General features: G+C 39.7%; 1 protein-coding gene across 1 annotated transcript in view; it reads left to right on the forward strand.

Moving 5' to 3' along the window:
• Positions 1 to 26,286, forward strand: part of tbcd (tubulin folding cofactor D) — a 287,792-nt gene that overhangs the window by 243,887 nt on the left and 17,619 nt on the right. Inside the window, exons 32-34 of the mRNA XM_043714487.2 lie at positions 1,301 to 1,439; positions 18,558 to 18,679; positions 19,399 to 19,476. Coding sequence (XP_043570422.2) covers positions 1,301 to 1,439; positions 18,558 to 18,679; positions 19,399 to 19,476 — 339 coding nt within the window. The remainder of the gene's footprint in view (positions 1 to 1,300; positions 1,440 to 18,557; positions 18,680 to 19,398; positions 19,477 to 26,286) is intronic.

The following is a 26,286-nucleotide window of genomic DNA, read 5'->3' on the forward strand; positions in this document are numbered from 1 at the left end:
TGTCTCTGTAAAACAGAGCACACAGCATTCTGTAAATTCCCTTTGGAAGGTGAGCATAGCTTTAAGTTCGTCCATTTTGTTCTCAATGGCTTGGATGTTTGCCAGTGGCTGGAGAGTAGGGGATTTGAAACCCTGAGGTTTCAGTCTCACCTGAAGTCCAGTGTGTCTCCCACGTTTCTTGGGTAGATGGCTACTAAGTCCATCCTGGGAATAGGTGAGGGAAGACTGCTGCTCCCAGAGGTAAGTGTGTGCTCCTGTTGGGGATCCTGAGCACTAGTTGTGGCCTTGAGCGTTCCTTGATGTCTTGTGGCTGGTTCAGTTGGGCCTTCTTGATGTTGGGTCACTATGGGGTCAGATCTTGTTCCCGCACTAGTCAGGCTTCAGTTCCAGGTTTACAAAAGGAGATCAGTCTGGGGAAGCTGTTAAGGCCTTAGTTTCCCTAGGCTTGCAGTTCCACCAGTGTTGGTAGTCGAGCTGAAAGTAAATTTAAGAGAACATTGTTAGTAATTCTGATAGAATTGAGGTTTAGAAGAGCAGCGTGATTGTAAGAATATGATCACCATATATAACAAAATGTTGCCAAGCTCTGGTGCCATCTTGAATTTTGGGCAGAAATTCAAAGACAGCTAGTGTAGGGACAGAAAAATGGATTAACAAGGATAACAGAGAATACTGCTATAATCTAGAGTTCTTGAAGCTGATGCTAAAACAAAATTTCCGATAGTTTTATTCCTAAATTCATTAAATTCATTAATCACTTGCAGTTATTTGGGAAAGTAAAGCCAAAACCTTGTTGGGGAATGTTCTTGTGAAAATATTTTCTACAATAATAAAACAATATGAATGTACAGCAGTTATTGCAGAAAATAATTAAGTTTAGCTTTGGCAAGAGTGTAATTTGTAACTCTCAAATTTAAATCTGTGAAAATACCTTGAATGGAGTTGCTTACTGATCCTCTTCAAATGTGACAGGTTCATAGGGAACATGTTGAAAGAGAAGTTGATGGGGCATCTTTTACGCCCGCCTATTATCTGCCTGAAAGATTTGACTTTGGGGTAAATTATGCTATTATCAGCTTATTATTACCAAGGTTTGATTTTAAAACCAAGTTCCTCCAGCACCTGGAATTGCCTGGATTGTAACACTGCCATGACATTAACACTAGATTTGGGAGCCTGCATAGCCAGATCATGACAACGGAACACGGGCACCAATTTATTAAAACTAGCCCAAGCTCAGGCACTGGGGATTCCTCCTCCTTTAAAGGTTTTAATTCATGCTTTTAATCTCTAATTCCAGGTCAGAATTTGAAACCCTGAATTGGAGTGCACCCTCTCAAGCCTTCCCTCCTATCACAAAGCTTCTTGGGCTTCCAACTTACCAGTACCGTGTTCTGCTGGGTCTCACTGTTTCAGTAGGAGGACTTACTGAATCCACGGTATGTAAATACTTGTGATATCATCATTAGAGTTAGAAATTCTCATAGATTATATGCCATAATTTACAAATAATCTATAGAGCACCCAAGACGAAAGATATACTGAGGAGGAGGGAAACAATAATATAAACAACTAAAACTGCTACTTAATATTTTCATTAAACATCCTTGGTGAATCAGTGGAATTCCAGAAAATATTTGCTAAAATTTGCTCCAAAAGGAAAAAAAGATTTAGTTTGTTGAATTTGTGTATCTGCATTTGTCAAAAAGAAGGGTTCTTCAATTAATATTTCCTGTTGTGTATTAAGCTCAGGAGGTAGTAAAATAGAAACAACATGTAGAAGTGGAGCCACTTTCAGCATTTTAAGAAAGTTGTATTTGCTTTAAACTGAGAAGCTTAAAATTTGTAGATCCTTGTTTCATAGTGAACGGATATCATTTTAAAATCAACTTGTGGGCAAGGCAACTGAAGACTTTAGACAATAGCAAAGTGCTAACAGGTACTGGAAGCCTCTGTGTAGAGAGAAATAGAATTAATATTTCAGGTTGGTGACCTTTCGTCTCACCTGACACTTTTGAATTTCATATCCTTAGTAATTGAAGGATGTGATTCTCTTTTTGGATTGCAGAATTCATTCCCTTTGCATTTTCTTTGGCTCTCCCCCTCCCATTTGTCACTAAGTCTCTAATGTGCCCTTTCTTAAAGCCCATAAAATCTCCACGCAAGACTGGGGACAAGCCTAGGGCAGATGCCACTCAGACTCAGTGGGACATGACTGACATCACTCTACTTTTGGGAAAGCATGTTCTGCTGCTGGCCACTCACTGCGGCCACAATGTTCAACAAACTCCAAGGAGAGGCTCTCCGGGTCAGTGGAACTCACCAGAGCCTGAATCTGGTTTGGGCAGTGAATTTTTGCTATGTTTCTGTCATGATGACTTGAGCATGAAGGGGCCTAGTGGCTCCCAGGATGGCTCAGTGTTGCTGTATGGGTGTTGAAAAGGCCAAAATACTGAGTGAGTGAGTAAGTTTGGAGAGGGGTTTTGGGAGAGGGACTTTGAATAGGAGCAGATGATTACCATTCAGTCCCTTGAGCATGCCCCACCACTCAAGATTATCTATTTCAAAATTTTACCAAACTTCCTCCATTTCAGTTGATGTCATTGGTGTCTAATGATTTCAGTGTGTGTGTGGGGATTGTAGACTTGTCTGAGGTGTGTGGGCGTCACTGCTGGACTAATCTTTATTGCCCATTCCCAATTGCCTTTGAGCTAAGTGGCTTGCAAGGTCATTTCAGGGAACAGTTAGGAGTCAGCCCATTGTTGCGGGTCTGGAGTCACATATAGGCCAGTTGGAGAGTTTTCTTTTCTAAATGACGTTAGTGAACTAGATAAATGTTTATAACAATCATCAATGGTTACATGGTCACCGTTAATCCTGCTTTGTTTTTTCACTGAGCTCAGATTTCACTGTCTACCAAGACGTAATTTGAACCAGTGTCCCCAGAACATTAGTCTGGACTTTGAATCACTAGTTCAATGACATTGTCAGCATGCCACCACCTCTCCAGTTACAAACAGGCTGAATGCAGTGAGGGCAATTCATGCCTAAATAGAACAGTAATTTGCAAACATCCTCCACAATCGTTTTTGCACAGAGTAGACTTACTTGAGCTAACAATCCTAGGTCAGTTTTATTTTCTTCAACAAGTATTGTTGGGAACTGAATTTAGAGCTCACTGGACATCAATGAGCCCAGCTTTACCACTAGTTGTTTGAAATTCAAACTCTTATATCTTGCAGTTCTGACCTGTGCAGACTCAGTCATTTTCAACCAAGACAATTAATTGAAAATGGAAGTCTACAGTTTTGAAAAAAGACAGTATATCAATTTAGTTTGTGTAAGGGAATTAATTTGTGTGTTATGCTAAAATACCAGACTTCTACCACTACTAGATCAGATCAAAGTTCTGCAGTCCTGCTACATCTAGTCATGAATGGTAGTAGACAATTGAACAACTCCCTAGAGGAGGAGGCTTCACAAATATCCCCATCCTCAATGATGAAAAAGCTCAGCACATCAGTTCAAAAAAGAAGGCTGAAGCTTTTGCAGCAATCTTCAGCCACAAGTGCAAGTGGATGATCCATCTTGGCCTCCTCCAGAGCACCCCAGCATTACAGGCACCAGTGTTTGGCTAATTCGATTCACTGCACGTGATATCAAGAAACAGTTGGAGACACTGGATGCTGCAAAGGCCACAAGCCCTGACAATATTCTGACAATAGTACTGAAGACTTGAGCTCCAGAATGTGTGCCGCTCCCCTCTCCAAGCTGTTCCTGTGCACAGTTACAAACTGGCATCTACCCGAAAATGTGGAAAATTGCCCAGGTATGTCCTGTACATAAAAGTAGGACAAATTTAACTCAGCCAAATACCTCCCCGTCTGCTCTCAGTCATCTGTAAATTAATGGAAGGTGTCATCAGTAGTGCTATCAAGCAGCACTTGCTCAGCAATAATCTGCTCAGTGTTGCCCAGTTTGGGTTCTGCCAGGGTCACTCAGCTCCTGATTTCATTACAGCCTTAGTTCAAACATGGACAAAAGAGTGACAGCTCTAGACATTGAGGCTGCATTTGACTGAGTGTGGCATCAAGGAGCCCTAGCAAAACTGGAATCAATGGGCATCGGGGGAGGGGGCAAACTCTCCAGTGGCTAGAGTCATACCTGGCACATAGGAATTTGATTATGGTTGTGGGAGGTCAGTCATCTCATCTCCAGGTCATCTCTAGGTTATCTCTGTAGGAGTTCCCAGTGTAGTGTCCTAGAGTCAACCATCTTCAGCAACTTCATCAATGACCTTCCCTCCATTATAAGGTCGGAAGTGGAAATATTTGCCGATGATTGACAATGTTCAGCATTATTCGTGACTCCTCAGATAATGAAGCAGTCCATGTTGAAATGCAACAAGATCTGTATAATATCCAGGCTTGGGTTGACCCGTGGCAAGTAACATCATGCCACACAAATGCCATCGCCAATAAGAGACAATCTGACTACTACCCCATGACATTCAATGGTATTACTGAATCCCCTATAATCAATATCCTGAAGGTTAGCATTGACCAGAAACTCAACTGAACTCGCCAGATAAACGCAATGGCTATAACAGCAGGTCAAATGAGAGGAATACTGCAGTGAGTAGCTCACATCCTGACTCCCCAAAGCCTGTCCATCATCCACAAGGCACAAGTCAGGAGTGTGATAGAATACTCCCCACTTGCCGAGATGGGTGCAGTTCCAAAATCACTCAAAACGCTTGACACCATCCAGAACAAAGCAGCCTACTTGATTGGCACTGCATCTACAAGCATTCAATCCCTCCACTATCGATGCTCAGTGGCAGCAGTGTGTACTATCTACAAGCACTGCAGAAATTCAACAAAGATCTTCAAACAGCACCTTTCAAATTCATGACCACTTCCATCTAGAAGGACAAGGGCAGGAGATACATGGCAATACCAACACTTTCAAGTTCTCCTCCAAGTCACTCACCATCCTGAATTGGAAATATACCGCTGTTCCTTCACTGTTGCTGGGTTAAAATCCTTGAATTTCCTCCCTAACAGCATTGTGGGTCAATCCACAGCAGGTGGACTGCAGCAATTTGAGAAAGCAGCTCACCAACACCTCTCAAGGGCACTTAGAGACGGGCAATTGATGCTGGCCAGCCAGTGACACCCACATCACAGGATAAATTTTTAAAAAAGCTCGAGTTGCAGATTGTATACTGGAAGTAGATGGTGACACTCTAGGAATCCAGAACCAAGTCACTGTCAGCATAGGATATGATCACTGTGAAGAACTCTGAAACGGATATTTTCATTATCTCTGAAATTTTATGAGAAGTTCCACTTCTTCAGCAATTTGTTTGTTAAAAGTAAAAAGGTTAGAAATTCAGAAATCTCACATACCAAAATTATTTGCTGTAAACGTGATGAGGAAGACTTGTCTACATTTCAGATGTTATTCCCAGCACATGCTTTTTATGATGAGCAATTGATTCCACCATCAGATCAGAGGTCCTTCTGAATACTTACTAACTGGGAATTTAGTCACTCCTGTATTTGGATTAATATTCCTAGGTTTAATTGTGATTCCCTAACTTTTGGTCTTAGAACAGTGTTATTCTTTGTGGCCCCTCCATTAGATTGTTGTCTCCAAGTTAAAAGTGTTCAGTCATATTTTACAGATGGAGTAAACATAGAGCAAGCAACTAAAACAGCTCAGCACTTAAAATCAAAAGAAATAAATTTATCTGCAAGATATCTAGCTATTGATTTAGAAAAGTCTTAGAACAATCTTCGACAGGCAAGAAGCCCTTTGAGTGGGGCAATTTACCTGTATGTATACGTAGGATTTCAAAGCTGCGTGTTAATGTTATTGCTGTGAATTTTACATTTGGATATGGAATTGTTTGTTCTTGTATAAAGCTGAAACATTGCTGCCATAGGGATTAAATAACAGTTTTGTACCAAATACTAAGTGTTAGTGGGGCATGAAAACAGTTTGATAATGTGCATCAAAATCCCTGCTGAAACCCTCAATGCCTTTGTTATCTCTAAACTAATCACTCCAATTATCTGAAGACTAGTCTACCAAATTCTACCCTTCATACATTTCTTGTCTTAAAAACGCACTGCCCATGTTCTAACCCTCATCATTCACCCAGACTCCTCTGCTGAGCGATCTTGGTTACTGTTTTAGCCATTTCTTGATTTTTAAAATTTTTATGCTCATTTTCCGAAGAACAGAATTAATGGATCAGGTTTTTGGTCATCAGCCATACTATTTCCATGTGTGGTTCAGTGACATAACTGTCCTGTGTGGCTGCTTGGAATGTTTTGCTGTTTCAAAGTTGCCAGATGAACTGTAGTTATTGTTGATGAGGATGACAAGTAGACCCAATAGTTGCTTTTGGAGTGAAAAGTGTGGCTCGTAATTCATCTTTCTGACAACATCTCCTGTCACTACCTCCAGTCCAGAGTCAAATTGTACTGCCCCCATCCACTTCTCTGAGAGCTACTCTCTCAGCCCAGATTGGGGATCAAACTCATGACCTCCAAAGCTGTGTAGCTGAGATACTGCCTAAACTATCAAAACATCAAGTGTTCCATACTAAAAAACAAAATGTTTTTAAAACTCAAGTTAAAACTGAACTGTTATTTGATATTTTCTTTTAAATCTTAGGAACTGAAAATTTGCAAATTGTATTTCCTTACTGAGGAATTATAGCAGTTTAATGAGTAATTTTCTAATACCCTCAAAACTTAATTGAATTTGATTTTTGTTTGTATTTTTTCTTTTGACTATATAAATTTGTTTGAATCTATAATTGTTTCAGGATTTTATTTCATTGTTGTAATTATAGCACTGATTTCTAGTTGTAATGTAAGTTATTGGAAGGAAGCTTAATCCAGAAAATTGATATGGACCATCAGCTTTGACTTGCTTAAGGCGATATGTTATACAGATTATCATGTGAACAAATATCTTCCTACACAAATTTATTGTTAAACTTGATTAAAATCTCTCAAAAGCATTAAACCAAAATTGGATTATGGTCATTTTAAATTGTTACATATGTGACATGACAGAACAAGTGCATTTTGAATTGCAGTAGAAGAAACCCTAACCTCATTTGAAACAACATTCCATTGCATTTGGGCAATACTGTCTGTAGTTTGAATATTTTAAACTAAATTAAAGGTTCTATTCATCCTGATCAGGATTTATGTAGTTAGCCATTTTCTTAGAGAATATTCGGCTTACCTTTATTGTGGTGTAGGAATTTTAAAACAATTTCTTCAACCTGTTTTTAAATGCTTTGCCATAATTATCACTGCAGACTTGAAAGCTTAGTTGCAGTTACACCTAGGCACTGGTTTTATGCTATGTAGAATACATAGCAACCCAGTGGTATAGTTAAACATTATTGAGCAAACCAGAAATAGCTTAACATACATATAATGGTTGAAATTGTGAGTGAAGATGTGCTTGCAAAGTTTTAATTATTCTCAGTGTTATCTTCACTATGCTTTCTGCTTTTGCAGTGATTTGACAAGTGGCAAAACATAATGAGCTGTTTTTCAGACTTAAGCAGATCTTCCACCCAATGAAGAAAAATATACCATAGTCTCGAAGTTTAAAACATTACCTGGTATTATTTGTTGCACTGATGATTAATAAAATTGCCTTAGATTTTGGGATGAAAATATGAACAGCAGAACACTATGAAACTTCAGTGAAGTGTTAACAGTAAAGAATCCTCAGATACTAAGGGCAAAACTGGCATAAAGGTGGATAAATCCCCAGGACCTGATTAGGTGTACCCTAGAACTCCGTGGGAAGCTAGAAAAGTGATTGTTGGGCCTCTTGCTGAGATATTTGTGTCATCGATACTCACAGGTGAGGTGCCGGAAGACTGGAGATTGGCTAACGTGGTGCCACTGTTTAAGAAGGGTGGTAAGGACAAGCCAGGGAACGATAGAGCAGTGAGCCTGACGTCGGTGATGGGCAAGTTATTGGAGGGAATCCTGAGGGACAGGATGTACATGTATTTGGAAAGGCAAGGACTGATTAGGGATAGTCAACATGGCTTTGTGCATAGGAAATCATATCTCACAAACTTGATTGAGTTTTTTGAGGAAGTAACAAGGTGGATTGATGAGGGCAGAACGGTAGATGTGATCTGTATGGATTTCAGTAAGGCATTCAACAAAGTTCCCCATGGGAGATTGATTAGCAAGGTTAGATCTCACGGATTACGGGAAGAACTAGCCATTTGAATACAGAACTGGCACAAAGATAGAAGACAGAGGGTGGTGATGGAGGGTTGTTTTTGAGACTAGAGGCCTGTGACCAGTGGAGTGCCACAAGGATTCGTGCTGGGTCCTCTACTTACATAAATGATTTGGATGACAGCATAAGAGGTACACTTAGTAAGTTGCAGATGATACCAAGATTGGAGGTGTAATGGACAACGAAGAGGGTTACCTCAGATTACAACAGGATCTTGATCAGATGGGCCAATGGGCAGAGAAGTGGCAGATGCAGTTTAATTCAGATAAATGTGAGGTGCTGCATTTTGGGAAAGCAAATCTTAGCAGGACTTATACACTTAATGGTAAGGTCCTAGAGAGTGTTGCTGAGCAAAGACACCTTGGAGTGCAGGTTTATAGCTCCTTGAAGTGGAGTTGCAGGTAGGTAGGATAGTGAAGAAGGCGTTTGGTATGCTTTCGTTTAATGGTCAGAGTATTGAGTACAGGAGTTGGGAGGTCATGTTGCGGCTGTAAAGGACATTGGTTGGACCACTGTTGGAATATGCATGTAATTCTGGTCTCCTTCCTATCAGAAAGATGTTGTGAAATTTGAAAGGGTTCAGAAAAGATTTACGGGGATGTTGCAGGGTTGGAGGATTTGAGCTATTGGGAGAGGCTGAACATGCTGGGGCTGTTTTCCCTGGAGCGTAGGAGGCTGAGGGGTGACCTTACAGAGGTTTACAAAATTATGAGGAGCATGGATAGGATAAATAGACAAAGTATTTTCCCTGGGGTGGGGGAGTCCAGAACTAGAGGGCATAGGTTTAGGGTGAGAGGGGAAAGATGTGAAGGAGACCTAAGGGGTGACCTTTTTCACGCAGAGAGTGGTACGTGTATGGAATGAGCTGCCAGAGGAAGTGGTGGAGGCTGGTACAATTGCAACATTTAAGAGGCATTTGGATGGGTATATGAATAGGAAGGGTTTGGAGGGATATGGGCTAGGTGCTGGCAGGTAGGACTAGATTGGGTTGGGATATTTGGTTGGCATGGACGGGTTGGATCAAAGGGTCTGTTTCCATGCTGTACATCTCTATGACTCTATGTGTCAATAAAGTAAACCTACTTGCACTTAGGAAGCCTTCATTCCTGAAATTGAAAAGGATTCCAAGGTTGTTTCCAATTTGGCTGCCAAATAAATTGGTTTAAGAGCTTTTTACAGAATGTAAAGCAAATGATTTTAAAAAGTTTATTTTATCTAAAAGTAAATCCAAAACTCTGCAAATAGCTGACATTATGTATTCCTAATGGGGAGGAGAGATTTTCCTGGGACTGTGCTGAACTGCCTGGGCAGTGTCTGTTGGAAACTGTTGCAAGTTCTGTGAAAGAAACATGTCCAGATTTTTTTCTCCTATGGAAGAGCAGTTGCATAGTTTCCCATTAATCACTGCGCACCAGCGATCCAGCACATCTGAGTCTAGGTGTGTCAGAAATCACTGTGGAAGATACAGTGGTTAACTTTAAGAGGTAGTTGAATGAGTACTGCATAATTCATGGAAAGTTTCATAGACAAAGAATTGGACATAGTGTTCAAGATCTGTGGAATTGCAAAAATGCTGGAAATCTGCATAAGAGAAAGACTGGAAAATGTATTATTTATTTTCCTGTAATTATCATTGCAACTTTTATTATATGCAGTTGTCTGGAGTGTTATGCATTTAATGCTGGTAACATGTCAAAATAGACTTACATATGTTCAAAGGTGTAAATGAGCTCAATTGAAATGTATTCGAACTTCAGAATTGGTTACAGTGCCTAAAATACGTGAAGGCAGTGAGTGACTATACCCCCCAAGACTCCCTAAGCACTGAAGAAACTTCATTGTGGAAGCAGCTGATCAAGAAAAAGTCAATACTGTAAGTTGAATGGAAAGAAATGATGAAGAGAATCTCCTCCAATCACAGCCTGATTCTCTCCTGTACTCACTGCTGATAGGTGCACAAGTGAATCTATGAACAGCAAACATGAGCGAAGCAGCTGAACTTGGATGAGAAGCAAGTAGCTAGGTAACTAAGAGCTAGTGGTGGGAGAATGGCCGGGGGTTGTCTGCCAGTACGAAGGGCGCAGGAACCAGAGTAGTTTTACTAAAACTGGGAGATGGAGTTTGACCAGCAGGCATCTTTTTGCTGAGGCTAGAAGGGGTCCAGGAGCAATATGTCTGCCCTGGAAATCAAGGGAGTCTGCAAAGGAGGTGAGGGGAAACAGGGACCTGTGAGAATAACAGGGAGCTGTGACATTGAGGAAAGGTAACAGAGTTGTGGGGAGGCTATGAAAGTCTTGGAGGGATTCAGGGAGGTGTCAAGGGTCTGGTGGGAGAGGGGGAGGCTGCAAGGGGGAAGGAAGATAAGGAGGATGCTGAAGAGGGAGGGGAGACTACAGGGAGGGTGGGGAGGGAGCTGCTGCAGAGTGGGAGAAAGAGAGAAGCTGTTTGGGAGAGAGAAGGAGGTTGCAAAGAATGTGAGAGAAATAAATGTCAGTGATGTGCACATCCATGTTTTGAATAAAAATGAGTTATTTCTAGCTTAAGAGAGCATATATTTAGGAACAAAACTATGGGGGAGAATATAGTGGATGCTGTCATAAATAATACTGTTGATGAAATGTTGAATTTAAGTCTGAGATTGAGATCTTGAGATAAAGTAAAAAGGTTAATAGCTGCATCGTTAAAGTAAAGCTAGAATCCCTACAGTGTGGAAACAGGCTATTTGGCCCAACAAGTCCACAGTGACCCTCTGAAGAGTAACCCACCCAGACTCATTTTCTTACCCTCTTACTGTACATTTACCCCTGACTAAGGCACCTAACCTACACATCCTTGAACACTATGGGCAATTTAACATGGCCATTTCACCTAACCTGCACATCTTTGGATTGTGGGAGGAAACTAGAGCACCCGGAGGAAATCCACACCGACACAGGGAGAATGCGCAAACTCCACAGAGCCCGAGGCTGGAATCAAGCCCGGATCCCTGGCGCTGTGAGGCAGCAGTGCTATCAACTGAGCCACCGTGCCAGTGTTGCAGAACAGAGACCGAATGGTTCACATATATTATTCTTTGAAATTTGCATAATATTTAGAGAGTGGTTAAGGAGGCATTTAGCACACTTGTCTTCGTTGCTCAGAACAAAAGAGTTGGAACAACATGTTGAGGTTGTACAGGACGTTGGTGAGGCCTCTTCTGGAGTAGTGTGTCCAGTTCTGGTCACCCTATTCTAGGAAGGATATTATTAAGCTGGAGAGGTTCAGAAGAGACTTACCAACATGTTGATAGAAATGGAGGGTTTGAGTTCTAATCAGAGACTAGATAAGCTAGGACTTTTTTCACTGGTAGGAGGTGAGGGATGATCTTATAGAGGTTTATAAAGCCATGAGGGGTATAGTTAAAGTGAATGACAGATGTCTTTTCCCTAGGGTGGGGAAAAGACACCTGTCATTCACCTTATCTATGCCCATCATGGCTTTACAAACCTGTTAACAAGTTCCAAATTTCCAATTTCATGAATATGTGAAAGAAACATTAACTGTGATGTTATAAGTCTGGAAGGTGTGGTTAAGTTAATGGCTGTTGTCTGTAAAAGTAAGTGTTATTTTCGAAAAAAAAACGTTTATTGCTGACATGTCAATTCTCTGCCAGTTTAAAATTGCGTATCAAGGAAATTAATGTTTTTTTGTGTGTTGTGACTTTAAATTTAATGGATGTTTGATAATTATCAAGAGAATTGATGAATTCTTCTAATTATGATTCTGTGACAGTCCAAAAACCCCATACAGTAACAAAAATAAAGAAGGTAATGTTACAACATGACTGCGTTTCAATAACCCTAATAAAGGAGTTGGTGAAAATGAAATGGCCCTGAAAGTAGAAGAAACGCTGAAAAACAAAATGTATGCTTGAGAAAGAAGAAATATTTTGTTCCCTGCTTGGTAATATCCTATTTATCATCTGGCAGATAATTATGGGAAGCTCTCCAATGGACTGCAGACCTACTGACTTGGATTATATTTAATGTATTTTGTAAAATACAGCTACCTTCTTATGAAGTATTCAAATGACTGAAAATTGAAAGTACTTGAATAGAAACAATCAAGATTACCGAGGGAAAAAAGATAATATTTCATGTATTTTCATGCTAGAACAAGATGATTTTCTCTGAGCAGTGTGTTGTGCTCATTAGTTATCATGAAATGGTTTATAGTATTGCCTTCATAGACTGTCTGTTCCTTTGATCAGACATGCCATGTTAACACTCATGTTAACAATGTTTAATATTTTAATTAGTTGATGAGGTGTCATCATGTTCTATCAACATACTTTGATGTAAAGTTGTCAGTCATAATAAGGAGAATAGCAGACTTTGTTAACTGACTATTGTTGAAACTACCATTTATAGAGCATCTTTCAGGTAAATCATGTCCCATGGTTCATAAAAATAGGATTAAGGAAAATAAATAAAGTACAATTTAGAAAGTTTTATTTTTGGATACTTTTAAAGGAGAGATGCTTAGAAGTTTAGGGAAGGAATCCCAATAAGTAGGATGGCAGTGACTGAAGATTCTGCTGCCAAAATGTGTAAAAAGAGCAGAATCTAGAGTGTAGGAATTTTTAGTGGATATTATGCATATGAAAGAGTTGGGGATGGATGTGTTGGTACTGTGGAAAATTAATTGCTTTAATTAAAAGCAAGATATATGCAACAGTTATAAATAAGTTGAAGGGTGAAGTTGGGAGATTAGCAAAGTGTGTGAGCATAATCAAGTCTGGCCACATCCATGTTGAGAGAAGAGAACTATTGACTGCAATTAGCAACTCTGTTTGTTATTCCAAAGATACTGCTAAACCTGCTGAGTTTTTCCAGCCCATTCTGTTTTATTTTAGATTTCCAGCAGCAGCAGTATTTTACTTTTTTCTGTTACACTGGGCAGGGACTACAGCGCAGAACAACTGAGACAGTCACAGAAATAAAAGTATTCTATGTAATGAAGATAAAATGCATCCAATATTAACATATGACTTCTGGTAACCAAATAAAACAATTTATTTCCTTTTTTTAGGAGAAGTATGTCTCTATTGTTTCCAATCCTACTTCCTTCCTCCTAATCTGTGCTAGATGAAGGTCTTTTATTTTGTAGGCAGGCGTGGCCCTATCATTTTTATATCTCCCTGGCTTGAGGTCTTTCTTTAATGTGAAATACTACAATTGACCAAAACTGATGAAAGTCCCTGGAGGAACATTGGCAAGTTCAAATAAGAAGCAAGTTCTGTAATACTAGAACTTTTAAACTGCCAAGTTATTGGCATTCTTTAATTTAGTTTTGAACAGATATATCTGAAACAATGGCTACCATTATAGCAGTCTTGCTTTTATTTGGCAAACGCATTGTGGTTTGGCTCATAGAATGCAGCAACTTTGTCAAACCAAATCAAATTTAGATAATGGGAATCATTCATGGCTGATGAAGGAAGATAGAATCCCATTTTAAAAAAACACAAAAAAGTGGTCAATTGTTTTATTTTACCAGCAGTCCTACTTGTAGTATAACTGATAGTGCAGTGATGTCAATAAGGCTAGCTTACAGTTGTCTAAGGATTAATGTTTTTGGCAAGCAGCTCTGTTTTAAGTTACTTATATTTCTTGCTCTGCTGCATCCAATCCCTTGTATTACATGGCCCAAGGGTTTGGGCTACCTCTCAACTTGGGGAATCTTTTTGGTGTCTGATTCTATGATATTTTTGGTCGCTTAGTTTTGGCCAATATCCTGTTTATTTTGTTTTTGATAAGTGACTTATGCAGTTCCAAACACTGGTTAACACGGACCAGAAATTTTGGATTTAGCTAATCCTAAATATTTGTGTTGAAATTGTACCATTGGTTTTCATGGGTATTTTTGAAACATTTATTGACATTTGGTTGAATATTAAAAAGAAACTGCCCTACATTTGAGCAGCCTAAATTATTGTATTTTTCAGCATTTTATTTTAGAACTTATAATCATTATGACATAAAAGCTTATTTTATTTGTAAGTGTAACAAGACTGTGAGAGGAATATTATTGCATTTTTAAAACTATGTATTATTGTAAAGTTTACAAGTGGTTTATATTAAAATACATTTTAGGTTATCAGATTTATTTTCTAAATGCTGAGTTTTGGCTCACTGATTTTGCCCCCAAAAATCTGGGTGCTCAAATATTTCAAATTGTGAACGCATATAATTCCAGAGCTAAATTTTCATTTGCTTGTGGATACCAATTGAACTGAATTGCACACTTTGGAGATGGTGACTGTTTCTGGACACATTGGGGATGCAATGTGATTTTTAAAGAGAAGGTGGGAGGGGAAACAGGTAGCCATCAGACCTCCAATTAACTGTTGATGAGCCCATTGAGAATGTGGAGAACAACAACTTGGAACCTTCAACTGAGATGCATGGGGAAAATGGAGGGTCTGTAATAAATCAGGCATTGTTGTTCGTAACACAATGGGAAGTCATCCGGGCTAAAAAGGCCATGTCAAAAGATGGCCACCCTCTCAATGAAGCACCGAGTGTTCAAAACCCTGAGAGACCGTGCAGTCCAGGCATAGATGGCGAATGTCTTCCTCCATTGTCTCAACATGACTGTTCTCCAAGGGGCTTGCTCACAAATGACTTAGCCTTTCTGTTCTTCTTCTACTGACTCGAGGTGTGATTCAAACAGCCCTATCAATTCAAAGCTTGGACTGAGGTGAATTGTATCAGTACTGTTGGAAGATGTGGAGGAATGAAGGGACAGTGCTGACTTAAGGACATCTCTCCCTGTTGAGGAAGCCAGTGATATCAGCACCCCTTCACAACTGACACTGCAGGAAACACAAGAAGGTGCACATGAGAACGCAACCTTCTCAGTTCCCTCGGCACAACAAATCCAACGGATGCTGGTGAATTTGACTGAATGGCCCCTGAATTGGACAGGAGTGATATCCACGCCCTTCAACTTAGTTTGAGATTTTAAAAAACCTGTTCAGTTCTGGGTGACATCCTGTCTTCCCCAGCATGATGTGATAGCACCCTGGTAATTTCCAGGACTGCTTTCTTCATATTATTCTGCTTATTAAACTGTGTGTACAACCACCATCCTAAGACATGCCTTCTTGAACCACTGCAGTCCATGGGATTGAGGAGCACCCACATTGCTCCTGAGATGAGACTGCCAGGATATTGATACAGCATCACTGAAGGAACAGAGATATATTTCCAAGCCAGGTTAACAAATGGTGTTGATGTATATTTTTGCAAGGTTTGTGAAGGTTTGATGTGTTTCTGCTGCCTTTATTGGTTGAGGTGGTAGAGATCATAGATATGGAAAGTGCTGTCAAAGCAATCTTAACAAATGGCTGCAGTACATCATGAAGATTGTATTTATTGCTGTCACTGTGTATTAGTGATGAAAGGAGTTAATGTTACAGTTGGTGGATATGACACCAATCAAGTGGGTTGTTTTGGTCTTGGATGGTGTAGACCTTCTTGAGTGCTATTGGAGCTCACCCAGGCAAGTGGAGACTATTCCATCACACTTCTGACCTGTGTCTTGTAGATAGTGGATGCATTTTAGGGGCTTAGGTGAGTTACTTACTGTAGAATTCCAAGCTTCTGCCCTGCTCTTGTAACTACTGCATATATGGCTGGCTCAGTTCAGTTGTTGGTCAATGGTAACCTCCAGGATGTTGACAGTGGAAGATCCAACAATGGCAACAGCATTGAATATCAAAGGGAAATGGGTAGTTTTTTTCTTGTGTATAATCATGTTATATGAATGTTACTTGCTACATATTAGTCAAAGCCTGGTTTTATCTAGGGCTTTGTTGCATTTGGACAGGGAATACTCAGTAACTGAGTAGTCCCCCAAACTGCTGAACATGGTGCAACAAAGGCTACTTCTGATCTTGGGGAAGGTCACTGATGAAGCAACTGGTTGGGTTTAGGGCATTATCCTGAGGAATTCTGTTGTGATGTTCTGGAACTGAGATGACTGACCTCAAACAACCACAGCCGTCTTCCTTTGTGCAAAATATGACTGCAACCAGAAAAGAGTTTTCCCTCATTTCCCATTCAGTCTGCTGAAATCTGCTTCCACAGGTAAATACCCATCTTCAATTCACAGCTTAGTGAAAATATCATATAGCAGTTTGACCTATGAGGGTAAAAATCATAACCTAGTCAATTCTTTACTTTCTCAGCATTTACTTTCCAGCAGGAATAACAGCATCCGATTAGGAACAGACTTTTGCTATCTCCAAACCCATTCCCAAACCCTGTAAATCTATTTGCTAGGCCCAAATACTCTTGTGGCTAAAATCAACTAATTGGCCATTCTATATGACTCAATAGCTTGTACTTGTGTAGAATATTTAACATAATAAAACATGTCAAGGAACTTTACAGAAGCTACATAGAGCAAAATTAGACCCTGTTTCATGTGGAATAATTTTAGGGCAGATGGCCAGAAGCTTGTAGCAAAGTATTGGTTGCCTAGTGGCAGAAACGGAGATGTAATTTGCTGCTGTCAGATTTTCATAATGCTGCTTTGTGGGTCAGCAATTTTGCAGAGAAGGTGATTGCACCCAAGCAATAAAATGCCCCCCAGGCTTAATGTCCAGTTAAGCCTGGTAATGAGATTGTCACCTCATGTGAGATGACAGGAAATCCATGCTAGACCTGAAAAGGACCAGTAGGAGGAGGCCGAGTGATGAGAACTTGAGTACAGCAAACTGCAAGCAAGTGAACAGCTCAAGAACAGATGCAGAATCTTGGGGTTGGGAAGTGCAGTCAAAGAAACCAGGGTCAAGTCAACAACAAAGCTCATACCTTCAATATTGAGTACATAGTCAAAGAAGAAGTTATCTGAATATGCTAAAGAATCAATTCCACAAGAGAGATGCCTGTTTGAGCAGATGATATCTTGGATTTATGCCCTCATTGAGGAAGATATCAGACCTCACTACAGTGCTTGCCATGTCTTGCCAAGACAGCCACAGAAGGTGGTTTTAGGCTTAAGAGAAACTTGAGCTTGTGTGTAGCAAGAGAGCGGTTAGACATTCACTTTACCCAAGTGAGTTGTCAAATATTCTTGAACAATGCTGCTCCTCTAAAAGTATAATGCAATACTTTTGGCCATCACCAAAATTGTCAGTCTTTGAAATTGTTACAGAACACTGTTGAAATTTACTGATCTATTGTGCATTTTTAACGAGACTTAGTTTCTCTAAATATACAGTTTAACATAATAGAATTCAAATATGTGCAATCTAAATTAGGTTGAATAAAGTAATCTCCCAACTCCTCTTCCCCAACCAAGTATATTATCGTTACTTGTTTGGAGTGTGAACACCTTAAAATAGAAGCAACCATTTCAAATGAAATTCAGAAAATGTGCCACGTTAGCAACCTTAATATTTCAAAAAGTTTCATTCCTGTTGAGATCAAAATAACTTCCTGTTGTCTAACTGCATCACTATTATTTTCATGACTATTTGTAGACTTTCTGCATTTATCAGCATAGATGAAAGCCCCTTTTGATCATACCTTTTGCATTGTTTTTATTCTATCTTTGTCAGATAATATTAACAAATTAGACAAATTGAAGGCATGACTAGCAGTTCCCAGATCAGATCTTGCTATTTTCAATTATAGAAAGGTTACAGTACAGGTAGAAACCATTAACCTGTTGTAGCTATTTTCCGCAAGAACAACTTAGCGAAGTAGTGTTATTCCCCCTGCAAATTGCCGGAGGGCAACCAGAACCAGAGTCTCTGGATAATGAAGTAGATTCTTACTTTTAATGAAGCAGCAGTCAGAAGAATGCTGTATGAATGAGTTAAGTGTTCACTTTTATTAATAATAGTAGCATCTGGTCTCATGTCAGTTAAGATCTTCAGAGCCAAGTGTTTGGGTGTGGTTCAGTTCTTAAAAAATTTCTTTGACTTTGACTAAGTAGGATAATTGCAAATACTGTTGTGTTTCCTTTAGTGTCATGCTGAAAGTACTGACAATAGCCCTATGTGTGACTTCTGTGTTGTGGTTTTTAGGGGCCGAAGCTTAGTATGTTTTGAGGTAAAAAGCACAGTACTGTCTGTTTAACTTCTTCAACATTTGGTGTCTGCCGCTGTGGTGTAAATTTGTGTTTTAATTATTAGATTGACCATATTTTTACAATATGAAATGTTTTGATGATCTTTAATTGCCATATTCTGTGCTGTCTTTCAGGTGCGATATTCAGCCCAGTCACTTTTTGATTATCTCAAAACAATCCGCAATGACCTAGAAGCCATGAACAAGTTTTGTAGAGTCTTAATACAAATCTTTAAGGATAATATACATAATGACAGGTGGGTAAACAGATGACCAATGAATTTTTGTTTGCTATTTGTGAAGAACAGTTTACCAGCAGAACTACCTGCTGGTAGTTAACTCCAGCAGGTTTTTGACTGTCTTTGCTAGCAGTAATGAAGGATGTACATCAACCACATGGGACTTGGACCTTCTACTTGTTTAATGAGCATAAGTGAAGAATGTAAAGAAAAGTCTTAAGCTCAAAATGTGTATTAACATTTTGTCTAAGTTTAGCAATGGAGCATTACATGTAACTGTTGTAATTGTATCTTGTACAAATTTTGTCTGGATTCAGTTCCTTTCTGATTGCACTCAGAAGGAACCATGAATGAGTCACATTCTCTTTTATGTTAACAGAAATTGTTACTTTTTTATTTAAGCATTAACTTCCAAATTAAACTCTAGCAACTTCACTGTTCTTAGAAGTTTTACGTGGTTGTCCCACGCCGCATGTTAGTCGTTATCGATGATCCACAAAAGACTAAATCTCTCTCCCAGTACTGCCTTCTTTATTTAAGCTCACAAAATATAAGAATTACTTTAGTTTTTTTTTGAATGCCTCTTTTGAACATTCATTATTCAAAATGTAAATTAACCATCATGTTGTGATATTTATTTTGAAAGATTAAAAACACAAACTCTTAAATTTTTAAAAAATTGATATAGCTTTGTGACAATGATTTATTTCCTCCTCAACGTTGTTACTATTTTTCAGGGTGTCCATTCCTATGCTGAAGATGCTTGACCAAATGCTGGCTAATGGATGCTTTGATATTTTCATAGGAGATGAAAGGTATTTATAGTAAAAGATGAAATATCTCCTTATATTGTAGAGATCTGTTTACATTCTGAGATATGACTATTCTGCTTTACTCATTTAATTTTTGAACCCCCCTGATGATAGACCCCAATCTGGCACCACCACCCTATTCCCCTTGAGCTGATGCCCTTTCCCCAGTTCCAAATCTCTCATCACTTCACCCACTGCAGCACTGACACCCACTCCTTTCCCTGCTTTAGACATGACCTCATAACACATTCTGGACTTGATGCCTCTCCCTTTATCGTCCCTTTGCCTGCTCCAGACCCAACCAGTCCCAACTCATCCCCTGCTCTAGACCTGACCACCTCATCACACGCTCTTGACTCGACCCCCTTCCCCCATTCTAGATCTTACACCACTGTCCAAAAACATGCATGCCGAACTAGACACTCACCCCTCACCCATTCCACACTCGACATCCCTTCACTAGTTCCACATCCAATCTCATAACCCCATCAAGAGCCAATACCCCATCCTTTGCTCCAAACCCGATCTGCCTCTATTGCCGCAGGGCCTCCATGCCCTGCTCTGACCACTGGCGGAGCCATACCTGCTGGCCCCAACTTCTACCACCCAATCCAAATCTATCCTAAAATCTTCATCACTTACCTTGCTACATGTCACCTTGTACCCTGACACCCTACTAACCTGGCAACCTACCCATAACACTACTCCCCATTCATTTGGTATCCTACCTGGCTGGCACCCTACTTAGCTGATATGCTATCCACCAGGCATCCTAACCTCACACTTACCTTATGTACTTAATCTTGACAACAATGGATGTGGTGGTTGTCTGTGTTTCTGGATTTTAAAATTTCAAATTAAGGCAGCTGTCTGCTGCAAAAAGAAGTGTAGCTTGTCTTCCTCCAACAATTCTGCACGACAAGAGAACGGTCAGAATGGAAGTACAACTCTGCATTTCTAAGGTCCAATCAGAATTTCATGTCAGAAATACTAAGCTTTTTGTTAAAAAGAAGGGGTGGAATGACAATTTGCCTGAGATTGCCTCTCTTTGAATTTCCATTGATTTTGACATCAGACAACTGCTTAGTAAACTTCTGGTTTCACATTCTTGTTCTTGCTTGGACTGTTTGACGGCAGGTGTGAAGGTGGGGAGTCACTACAGTTTATTGTTAGTATATTATTACAGAGCAGTATTGAGAGAAGAATCCAACAAATATGACATCATGAAGTTCCATATGTCTTAAGTGTTTTGAAATATACTGGATAAGATCTATAACATTCATATCTTAGAACTCGTAGTGCACTGCTCCCTATCGCTCTAGATAAATTCCAAACTGCAAGAGCACAAGGAGTGAAAGCCTACACCCAAAGTGAAGTAGGACTAAATGAAAACAATTTTCTTATTGATAATTGAGAAGGTTCTTGTATTACGTACTGTATGCTGCAGTTCTCTCATGAATAGATATTGAATAAAAGTGCAGTGATCATTGTGTTTTCGGTAGTTTAACTCTATTATGAGTACTGAACAATGGGAAAAGTCAAATCTAAAAAGATACTCTGTTGCTCAGTTTACTACGTACTTATTTTTCATAAATAAGAACATGGAAGCTTGTTGCATCCCTGAATGGAATAAGTTGAATTGCTTTCTGACGTTTGGTTGCATTTATAACAATTATTTGAATTTTAACTGCACCTGTAAAGCGTTTATAAACAGTACTGTTCAAAAGGAAATGTTAATCAGCACAAAAATCCTGTTCTGTTGAATACAATTTAGCATTGCAGTGCAAAATTGTAGAGTCAGTATCACTGATAATTTTTTTTAATTGTTAGATTTTCTACCTTTGAAAGTTTGATCTAATACAATGTTCATGTTTACAGTGATCAAGATTATGATATCTTTAAGTACATAGAAATGCCATGAGTTGTACAGTAAAATTTAAATTTAAGAATTTTCCACTAATGAGGGGTCTAAAACAAACAATGTGAATAAGTTGCTTCTAATCAATTAACAGAATTATTTGAAAGATTCCACACATTGCTGCCATTAGGTTTCAAAGGATTAAATTGTTGAGCTTTGAACTGCTCAATGCACCTCCTTCAGCTAAAAATTAATTCAGGGCAGCAGAGATCTCCTTATATTTCAGAGACCACCCTCAGCCAAGCCATATGAAATATAATTGACATGCCGCTTATCTTTAAAGCAGATGGCCTGTGTTCAGGGCACACATGTCCCTGATTCACATAAAGGAAAGGCTGGAAAAGCTTTTTCTTTCCCCTTAATGTAGACTTTTTTTCAAACATTTTGCCTGTTAAACAGATTTCCTAACTACCAGCAAAGTGTCTGGAACTTGATACATTTTTAATATGATTGACACAGCACTTTTTTTTTCTCTAAAGCTTATTTGAAGTGGCTGGTAGACAGAAAAAATGAGGCCTCACTCAGTGGTACAAAAGGATGATTTTTTTTTAACAAACTTGTTCCAGGCACAGTGATAGAATTGTGCTCTGTTATAGCAACATGTGCAATACACGTTTGTTTTCCACCAGATTTAAATAAATAATTTGAAGAATGAGAAACCTGTGAAGTTTTGTGTATTAATATTTATAAAATCAGCAATACAGATTCACATATATCATTGTTATTAAGTGTCTTAAGTAGTTGTGGATGTAGGTTTGCTCGCTGAGCTTGAAAGTTCATTTCCATGGGAATGAACCTTCAAGCTCAGCGAGCAAACCTACATCCAAAACCTCAACCTGAGCTCCAAATCTTCTCCAAAACTCACTAACTAGTAGTAGTATATTGATTAAGATGGCCCTTTCACACTTCATAACGTCATTGATCCATCCATTTGCTGCTGGTAGCCAACCAGTGGGACATCATTGCTGTCAGTCCTCAATAACAGAGTGACACAGGAAAAAAATCGTGAAGAAAGAAAGCTAAAATAGAGTCAAGAAAGAAAACGATATGCTAAGTGTTTGCAGGTACTGCCGACTTATTACAGCTTTGTGGAAGAAGTGTAGGTTGTGGCAGTTTGCTCACTTCAGTGCTCTTGAGGTTATGAAAGTTGTTGAATGCAAGATTGTTCTTTTAGTAATGAATGTCCCCTGTGGAATTGACATTTTTTTCCCGTTCTACATCCTTCATTCTGTTGTTGATCTGTTTACCACATCAGTACGACTTATTTTATACTGTTTCCTTCTTTTCTATCACTAGTCCTTTTCTCATTTGGTAAACTGAACTTTCTCTTTGCTGAAAAGAGAGACATACTGATGAAGACTTTGTCTTGTGCTCTTGAAGACAAATGCAAAGAATTCAAATTTCAACAATCAGAAGTAATATACTACAGCATTCTTTTTCTCCAGAAGCATAACATGCTGTGATTATTTCAAGTTTTCATTCTTGCATTTGTCCTGCTCAGTGCATAGCATGTACCTTTCAGCAATACGCATGTTCCATTTTTGTTATTTTGCTTGAGCAATCTTTAATTTTTGTCCACTAACTTCTCTTCCTGATATTTTCCATTTAAAATCAGTCCTTTCTGCCTGGACTTTGTAAGTAAATGTACCTTCCGGTGTGTTATGCTCCAATGCATACAAATAAAAGATGATCTCCAATTACTACTTGGCCTGTTCGGAGTTAACTGATCTCAACAAGAAGACTGCAGTCAATCTAAACATGTTAGGGCTCAATCCTCATTTCTCCATGTCACTGGCAGGAAGTGTGCTGGCATGGATGCTTGCTGAGGAATGTGCTGAGTTTGCTTGCTATTACATATTGTTAAATAGCCTTCAGACACTCTGGCTAAGCTTGCCCATTAAGATTGGCTACTGAGATGCTTAGAATCATACAGGAGTGCTTTGCAGCATCTTAAGCAAAGTCAGAAAGGGAAAAAAAAGTAAATTGTGTTGACTGAAAGAGACAAAATATGTTTAATAAATAAGTTAATGTTTTTCCCGAGCTTCAAACTGTAACAGTACGCACTACTGCCTTTGTCCATTGCAATATAAATTGAAAAAAAAATAATTACATACACAGAATCCCTACAGTGTGGAAACAGGCCATTTGGCCCAACAAGTCCACACCGACCCTCCGACGAGTATCCCACCCAAACATATTCTCTTACCCTATTACTCTACATTTCCACTGACTAATGCACCTAGCCTACATGTCCTTGAACACTATGGGCAATTTACCATGGCCAATTCACCTTGCCTGCACATCTTTGGACTATGGGAGGAAACCGGAGCACCTGGAGGAAACCCATGCAGACACGGGGAGAATGTGCATACTCCACGCAGACAGTCGCCCGAGAGTAGAATCGAACCTGGGTCCTTGGCGCTGTGAAGCAGCAATGTTAAGCCCTGAGCCCCCATGCCACGCATCGTTTAATTATTGTAAATGTCCCATCTTTTACTGCAGACCTTCCATCATAATGATACACGGCAGCCCTCTATCATCGTTTCTAGTAACGATTCTCTGTCATTTTGTCTTAGCATTGAGTATTCTACATAACCAAGTCTTCTCAGTTGCTGTCACATTTCTGACCATCACCAGTCAGTTACTGATGGTATTCGATGTTATTTTAAATCTGTTGAGAGACAAAAGACTAAATTTCGCTGCAAATCAGTTAAGTGTTAATTTTGGCGAGTTTCCTGTGTGGCTTCAGTCCATGAGCATGAATGCATTCATTTTCTCACACCATTTCACCATAGCTCATCCTATTAGCTATGCACCGCACCTGTATGGCACCCCATTCGCACTATCTTCCACTCACGATAGCATAAGTACTCGACACTGCTGGGACTTCCCAGGATTCCTGGCTCTGGCACCATATTTAATGCCCAGCCATGCGCCCAGTCAAGTGTTGCCAACCAGGAGTTGCCTTTCACAGCACAAGTAGTGGGGGAAGTACAAAAAAGGAATGCTTCTCAGGGCACACAGGTGGCACTGTCGACACTTCATTGCACATTTATGTGCACATTTGTAATTGTACTGCCATTGAAAAACCAGACGACACATATTATCCATCTTAGCAGCATTCCATCTTCAAACTGTTTCTAAGGGAGTGCTACTACTCTTTGTCTAAAGCCCAGTATAACCTAATAGCATCGCATTGTTCAATGCAGGACATCATATATTGGAAAACTTTCACATAGTTGAGAATGTTCATTTATATTCACTGAGAAAAAGCAAAAAAGTGTGCATTTGCTTCTGGGAAGTGATGGGCACTGCTTTGTCTTTTGACCAATAACAAACTTTAAGTCAATGGATAATGACTGCATCCAGCTTTGAATAAAAACAAAGTGCTGGTAAAACTCAGCAGGTCTGGCAGCACCTGTGGAGAGAGAAACAGTTAACATTTCTAGCAGGATGTGACCCTTCTTCAGAACTGAAGTTCTTGAAGGAGTTATATTTAACTCATCATGTCTCCAAGGGTACCTGAAATCGACTTCTAAGATGTAGCATCAATTAACACAGGTGACTCGTTCATTGATAAAATGAAAGTCAATCTGTGACGAAGTTAACTGTGTTATGATCCCGCAAATTCTATGTGATGTGAGTAGTCCACAGTGTCCTGCATCTGGGGAAAGCTAGGTTGACAAAGCCTAGTGCCTGGGCTGCAGCATTGACCTCATCATGAGGAAACAAGATGAAGCGGTGTGATCTCTGTCACATTGCACTGGTAATAGCCTTTGTGGTTCAGGTTCTGTTGCATTAAGGTTCAGAAAGTTGTCACCTTGATGGCCACTGGGATAGGATCACAATGCACTATTTCAAGTCACAGGTCCCACTACATTAGTTGACATTAGTTTCTGGGCATCCTGAGGGAAACTTGAGCAGTGATGTCTTCATCTGGAGGCTGTTCAGCTGGAGGTTACTGCTGGTCCTGGGTTTGCTGTGTGTTTGTTTATCCTCCATTATTCTGTGCCTTTCTGGCCCCATAGCAACAGTGATAATGACCCCTGCTGTGACTGGATCCAGTGAACCTGTGTGGAGAATTTCAAAAAGAGAGCAGATTCTTCACTTCACACACATGGTTTAGTATATACCTCCATACAGTGGGATGTGGAGGATTCCAATAAAGAGGGCCATGGAATGCTTCTACGTGACCATTTGACATAGAGACCTCATTCCAATGAATGCTGCATAAACTATGTTGTGCCAGTACTGTAGGATATTATAAGTGCTTTTTCTCATATCTTGTCTTCCCTACTCTCCAGATTACTGAAAAAAAGACAGTAGTTCGTATAAGAACATATTGGTGAACACTTGCAGTTCAAAGTGAGGAGATCACCTCAATGACCTTGTGCACTTAAGGAATCTTGTATTGCCTTTGTGAATAGTGCTTGCAGGTGATATTTTTAAGATCACCTATGATTACCTCTGCTTCATGAAGATGACTGATCTATCTGAAATGACCAATGACGTGGTCAAGATTGCTTGTGACCAGGAATTGTGTTCCACACAGTTGAAGACTCCATGCATTTTACACTGCCTTTCCAAATGATTGTCCCTTCTCCCCTCCAGCATGTTGCTTCCAGTTCCCAAATTGACGCCAGGACTGACCATGGCCCATACCCACTATCAAATTGGGTGGGCAGCCCCAACTAACTGTGCTCTGACTGATAGCTTTGCATATCCCCAATTGAATTACCACTAAATCCCAAACTGGTTGATTGAACCAGCAGGCCTGATTGTGGATGTATATGATTTCCCAGACTAATGACATGATCTTGATCACCCTAAGCAGCTGAGCGACTGTCTGAGCCCCTGAATTGATCTCGGACACTCACATTGACTTACTGTTCTGG

Source organism: Chiloscyllium plagiosum, unplaced genomic scaffold, assembly GCF_037043375.1.
Source record: "Chiloscyllium plagiosum isolate Xiang-an unplaced genomic scaffold, Cpla_swu_hap1 HiC_scaffold_25, whole genome shotgun sequence".
NCBI lineage: Eukaryota > Metazoa > Chordata > Chondrichthyes > Orectolobiformes > Hemiscylliidae > Chiloscyllium > Chiloscyllium plagiosum.